Source organism: Chiloscyllium plagiosum, unplaced genomic scaffold (assembly GCF_004010195.1).
Source record: "Chiloscyllium plagiosum isolate BGI_BamShark_2017 unplaced genomic scaffold, ASM401019v2 scaf_41327, whole genome shotgun sequence".
NCBI classification, from domain to species: Eukaryota; Metazoa; Chordata; class Chondrichthyes; order Orectolobiformes; family Hemiscylliidae; genus Chiloscyllium; species Chiloscyllium plagiosum.
Window position 1 is genome coordinate 1 of NW_025200172.1, and position 6,380 is coordinate 6,380.

The following is a 6,380-nucleotide window of genomic DNA, read 5'->3' on the forward strand; positions in this document are numbered from 1 at the left end:
CCCCTCACCATCCTGACTTGGAAATATATCCCCGTTCCCTGAGTGTGGCTGGGTCAGAATCCTGGGATTCCCTCCCTCAGGGACATTATGGGTGCCCAGTTACACATGACCTCTCACTCTCTGTCTCATCACTGCCTGCAGGTGATTGACCCCAAAGCTCCAAGCTCTCAGATGTGACCTCTTCACATAGAAATGTAGCAGGTGGTGGAGAGTGCAGGCCATTCCCTCATTCCCCAACACTGCCAGGTTTATCTCTCTCTCTCTCTCTCTCCTGTAATTTTCCTGGTTCCCAGAAGCCTTCCTTGTCCTTTGTGAAACCCTCACAGCCTTTTCCTCAGAACCTGCTGTCTCTCCTCCCGTCCATCCCATTCCTTCCTCCTGATCCTTGCTGTCTTTGACCCTTTCCACCCCTGATCGGATTGGGAATACACAGACAAGGGCTGTCCTGCTGAGGTTGGATCAGGCTCTGGTCAAACTGCACTTGGAATACTGTGAGCATTTTGCGGCCCTGTAACTAAGGAGGGGGTGTGTGCTGGCCTTGGAGGGGGGGCGGGGGGCACAGGAGGTTCACAAGAATGTCCCCAGGGATGAAGGACTTGTCACATGAGGAGCGGTTGAGGACTCTGGCTCGGTTCTTGATGGGGGGGGGGGGATCTGATTGAAACTTAGAGATTACCAAGAGGCCGGGACAGAGTGGCCGTTGGAGAAGATGTTTCCACAGGTAGAAGAGAGGGCAGAGCCTCCGAGTGAAGGGATGACCCTTTCGAACTGAGATAAGGAGGAATTTCTTCAGCCAGAGGCTGGGGAATCTGAGGGACTCATTGCCGCAGAGGGCTGCGGAGGCCGGGCCACTGAGTGTGTGGTTTAGACAGAGACAGATAGGTTCCTGATTAGTAAAGGGTTACTGGGAGAATTGGGCTAGGAAACATGTCAGCCATGATCAAATGGCAGAGCAGATTCAATGGGTGGAACGGCCTCATTCAGCTTCTATATAGTCCTACTGGCTAAGGAGCAGGATGAGACCATTCTGCCCTCCACGCCTACTAGCCATGCAAGGAGAGATATGGTTCTAAGATCATGGTGGATCTCAAAGTAACCTCAAATCCATACCCCTCTCCTCCTCAGTTACCTTTCGCTCCCTTTTGTGAACATCCAATCCATCACTGCCTTGAAAATATTAACCAACCCTCTGCCTTTTCAGGGAGAGCACAAATCCACCCGTCCTGTTCAGATCCCTCAGAATCCTATTTCTCAGCTCTTGCCCTGGAGGCTACAGCAATGCAAGTAGATATTTAAACACTGCTCCAATGTTAGCAGAGTTTCTGACTGTCTTTCAGACACTGAGTTCCTGACTCCCACCACCCTCTGAGTGAAAACTCCCCGATTCTCATCACATCTCTACCTCAAATCTCTGCCCCCTGGTTACTCACCCCTCCACCCATTCAGGGACTTTCTCTCCACCCTGTCTATCCCCCTCATAATTATATACACCTCGATCTGCTCCACTCAACCACCCCAGCCTGTCTCACTAAACGAGGAACTGCAGAGATCTGAGGAATTACTGGGTAAGAAATTCAGCAGGTCTGTCAGCAGCCTTGGAGAGAGTGAACACAGCGTTAACATTTCCAATCCAATGACCTAGTTTTAGAACTGATGGTCTCTGCGAGCAGGTGGGATATATGCTGAAGATGGGGGGATAGGGTCAGGGATGGGGTTAAGGTTCAGATTAGGGTTATGGTTAGGGTTTTGGATAAGGTTAGGGATAGGGACAGGGTTAAAGTTAGTGTTAGTGTTGGGGATAGGGTTAGGGTTCAGATTAGGGTTAAAGTTAGGGATAGGGTTAAGGTAAAGGTTAGGGATAGGTTTAAGGTTAGGGTTAGGGTTAGGGATAGGGTTAAGGTTGGGGTTAGGGTTAAGGTTAGGGATAGGGTTAAGGTTAGGGTTAGGGTTAGGGTTGGAGATAGGTTTAAGGTTAGGGATAGGGTTAGGGTTTGGGATATGGTTAGGGTTAGGGTTAAGATTAGGGATAGGGTTAAGGTTAGGGTTAGGGTTAGGGTTAATGTTTTGGGATAGGCTTAAGGTTGGGGTTAGGGTTAAGGTTAGGGATAGGGTTAGGGTTAGGGATAGGGTTAAGGTTGTGGAAAGGGTTAGGGCTAGGGATAGGGTTAAGGTTACGGATAGGGTTAAGGTTGGGGATAGGCAAAAGTGGATATACACAGAAATGAAGCCCAGAGAGGGAGAACGATTGACAGGGAGATAAGAGGAGGATTGATAGGAACCTCGGGAGAAAGGGAAACATGGTAATGGGGACATTGATGTGGTGAGAATGGTTTTGTTTTGCTCAGAGCAGCCTGTGTGCTGACTAGGCCTGGTATCTGTAGAGGGAAGGGAGCATGGGAGATGGTGTTCCAAGTCCTAAAACCATTGAAAACAAAGGAAGTGCTAGAAGTCACAGGCAAAATCCATGGAGAGCGAGCAAGTTAATGTTTCAGGATGGGAAGACTCTACATCAAACCCTGAAGTGACTGACCTGGACCTTGAGTCAGGAAGGCTGCAGGCTCCCCAAGCAGAAGGTGAGGTGATGTCCTTCCTGCTTACTCTGAGCTTCCCTGGAGCACTGCAGTGAGCCTGACACAGAGATATTGGCCAGGGGGCAGGCTGGGGTATTACAGGGACAGGTCACAGGGAGCTCAGGGTCCCTTTTGCTGACAGGACGCAGGTGTTCTGTAAAACTGTTGCCCAGTTTGTCTCCCCGATGTAGAGGGCAGTGAGTGAAGTGCAGGTAAAGTGCTGCTTCACCTGGAAGGAGAGTGTGGGGCCTTGGATCGTGAGTTCAGGGGTTACACCAACGGCTGTGGTGAGGGAGGGTGGTGTAGCATGCGAGAGGCTCACGAAACACTCCTGCAGAGTTAGTAACCAACCAATCCAGCCCACCCTGCCATTGGATAGGATCACAGCCGATTCAGATCCCCCCTTTGCCGCATTCTCACCCTCCATACGCTTTGATCCCTTTAGCCCTCGGAGATATATCCAACTCTTTCCGGAATCCATTGCTTTGGCCTCGGCCTTTCTCTGAGGCAGAGAATTCCATGGGCTCCCCACTCTCCAGGGCTGAAGGGCCCGAAACGTCGACTCTCCTGCTCCTCGGATGCTGCCTGACCTGCTGCGCTTTTCCAGCACCACACTCTCCACTCTGATCTGCAGCATCTGCAGTCCTCATCTTCTCCTAGTTGATTACTACCCCCTGAACGGCCTCCAGTCCCCCTCCCTCCTATCTCCCTCCGTCAAGTTGGCTGCTCCACTAGGGCCTGTGTCACTGAGGCCTGTGTTTGTGAGGTCACAGCAGCCTCTCGGTTTCTTGTGAGCTCACTGCCTCCCTCCCTTATCCATCACTGGGACTCGCACACAGTGGGTGAGTCTCTCTCTGTTGGTGTAAGAGGCCCTGATCAATGGCAGCATCAAAACAGGAACTGCGCCAATCTTTAACCCGAGGGGGGGGGGGAAACCTTCGACCCCTCGGCGATAGCCCAGAACACTCCCCACCCACCACTGTCGGTTCCCAGTCTTTTACTTCCTTGTGGCCCAGCATTTATTGCCCATCCCCATGTACTGAGAGACTTGCTCAGCCATTTCACAGGGGAGTTGAGTGTCAACCAAATTGACTGTGGGTCTGGTGTCACATGTAGGCCAGACCAGGTGAGGACAGCGATTCCCTTCCCTGGACGACATTAGCGAGCCGCATGACCAGCAGCATTGGACTCATCCTCATCCAGATTATTACTGAATTCAAATTCCATCATCTGCTACGACAGGATTTGAACCCCTTGAAGATTAGCCAGGTTTCTGGATTAACAGTCTAGCGATAATGCCACTAGGCCATCGCCTTCACTCAATGCTTTCCACTGGGGTTCTTGCTTTCCCATCTGTAGCATTCCCAGATTCCAGGTCGGAACGCTCCCAGCCAGCTCCCATTCAGACAAGGGGAGGCCACTCTGCCCATCCAAATATTGACCAAAATGGCAGCTGATCTGAGGAAAGGATCACTGGACCCGAAATATTAACTGATTTCTCTTCACAGATGCTCAGATTTTCCAGCAGTTTCTGTTTCTCTTTTGATTTTAAACTCACTTCCCGCACGTGGGCCAATAACCTTCCACCCCCAACCCCCTGCCTGTCATCAAGACGACCTCTGGAGTTAAAAATATTTAATGATTCAGCCTCCTTCCTTCTGAGGGGGTTCCAGAGATGGGGCAGACCCTCAGCCTGGCTGTTTTCACAGTCGGGGAATGTTTGGGAAAATGCCTCTCACACAGCACTAACCCCCGGCACATTCCAACCCCAGAGAGTCTCCATTTTCATTCGTTTGTGGGACGTGAGTATTCCTGGCTGGGCCCAGCATCTCCTGCCCCATCCCTAGTTGCCCCCCTCGAGAAGGTGGGGGGTGAGCTGCCTTCTTGACCCGTTGCAGTCCATGTGCTGGAGGGTAGACCCACAGTGTCCCTGAGGGAGGGAATCCCAGGATTCTGACCCAGCCACACTGAGGGAACGGGGATATATTCCCAAGTCAGGCTGGTGAGGGGCTCAGAGGGAACTTGCAGGGGGTGGGGTTCCCATGTACCTGCTGCCCCTTGTCCTTCTGGACTTTGTCCCTGGATGGTGTCGAGCTTCTTGAGTATTGTTGGAGCTGCCCCCATCCACGGGCAAGTGGGGAGTATTCCCTGAACAGAGAGTGGAATTACACGCAGTGCTCCTGATGGGGCAATGCCAAGGTGGGGGGGGGGGGTTGGAGACCAGGATGATGTTCCCCGACTAAGTTCAAAGCAGGACCATTCGCCCTGACCTTTCTCTCTCTCTGCTATCCCCAGGTGTCAGCTGCCAGTCTTGGGCTGCCCACTCTGATGCAGTTGACTGCGGGCGAGAATGAGGGACGGAGGAATGCAGCTGGAGGGGATGGGCCGGTCGATGGAGGAGAGAAACAGGAGGCGCCTGGGCCTGGTGGCAAGGAGGAGGGGCGAATGGGCTGTTGGAAATGGCAGCTGCCCGACAGCGTGAAGGGGCTCCTGGTTGCCCTCTTTGGGGGCGGTTTGCCAGCTGGCTTTGTGGCACCCTTCACCAAGATCGCCTATGAAGCCTCACACATCCCCTCGCTGGAGATCCTGCTGTTCCGCTGCATCCTCCACCTGGCTCTGTTCTTCTACATCAAGTTCAGGGGAGGGTCGCTCTTCGGGCCCCGTGAAGCCTGGAGGTCCACCTTCGTCCATGCCATCATTAACATCGTGTCCATCGCCTGCGCCTACAGCTCCTTCATGGTCATTCCAGCCGGGAACGCCGCTACCGTTCGCAAGGGCACCTCCACCCTCTGCTCTGCCCTGATGGCCCTGGTCATTGACAGTTACCACCTGAGCGTCTACGATTGGATTGGGCTGCTGGGCAGCTTGGTGGGCCTCATCCTCATCGTGGTGCCCGACCTGCTGAGGCTAGACAGGAGCTCGCGCCTCTCTGACATCTTCGGCTACATCCTGGCCATGCTGGGCGGCTTGGCACTGGCCATGGCGCTCATGATCTTCCGGACCCTCACCCACCCGTCCAAACTGATGACCGCCGCTTTCACCTTCGGTGTGGTGGGCAGCCTGCTCTGTGCCCCACTTATGCTGCTGCTCCAGAAACCCATCGCCCCTGTTGAACCACTCACCTGGTGCTGCGTGACGGGCATCACCGTGCTGGCTCTGGTCTCCTTCTTCTGCGCCAACTATGCCGTCACCAAGACACACCCGGCACTGGTGTGCGCCTTCCTGCACTCTGAGGTAGTGGTCACCATGACCATCCAATACTTTGTCCTCCATGAACCCATCAGCCCGTTTGGACTGAGCGGTGCCACTGTGATTATTTGTAGCATCGTTGTCATCACTGCCCAGAACATGGCCCAAGATCACAAGGAATCAAATGAGAATAAATAACATTAAACATTGTCATTTTCTAACCATCCGCAATCAACTCGAATGACTTGCCCCTTCACAGGGGAACGTGGGAAACCCCACTGAGGCTGTTCAGCCCCTTGGGGCCATTCAATGTCAATGATTATTTAGTGGGCGGTGATAGCCCAATGGTATCATCACTAGACTGTTAATCCAGAGACCCAGCTCATGTCCCGGGTTCAAATCCCACCATGGCAGACGGCGGAATTTGAATCTGATTTAAAAATCTGGAATTAAGATGACAACATGTACTTGGGGCAAAACCCCACTGGGTTCACCATTGCCATCCAAAGCTGGTCGGGTGGCTCAGTGGTTAGCACCGCTGCCTCACAGCGCCAGGGACCTGGGTTCAATTCCAGCCTTGGGCAACTGAGGGTTTGGAGTTTGCACATTCTCCCCGTGTCT

General features: G+C 53.1%; 1 protein-coding gene across 2 annotated transcripts; it reads left to right on the plus strand.

Annotated features, from left to right (window-relative positions):
- Positions 1-950: 950 nt before the first annotated feature.
- LOC122546071 (solute carrier family 35 member G3-like) lies at positions 951-6,306 on the plus strand. 2 transcript variants are annotated; one of them, XM_043684908.1, is made up of 3 exons: positions 951-1,565; positions 2,346-2,573; positions 4,866-6,306. In XM_043684908.1, the coding sequence occupies exon 3, from the start codon at positions 4,899-4,901 to the stop codon at positions 5,955-5,957; it is 1,059 nt and encodes a 352-aa protein (XP_043540843.1). In that variant the 5' UTR covers positions 951-1,565; positions 2,346-2,573; positions 4,866-4,898; the 3' UTR covers positions 5,958-6,306. The 2 variants fall into 2 exon arrangements, with proteins under 2 accessions (XP_043540843.1, XP_043540842.1); XM_043684907.1 differs by lacking the exons at positions 951-1,565; positions 2,346-2,573 and adding an exon at positions 3,989-4,372.
- The last annotated feature ends 74 nt before the right edge of the window (positions 6,307-6,380 follow it).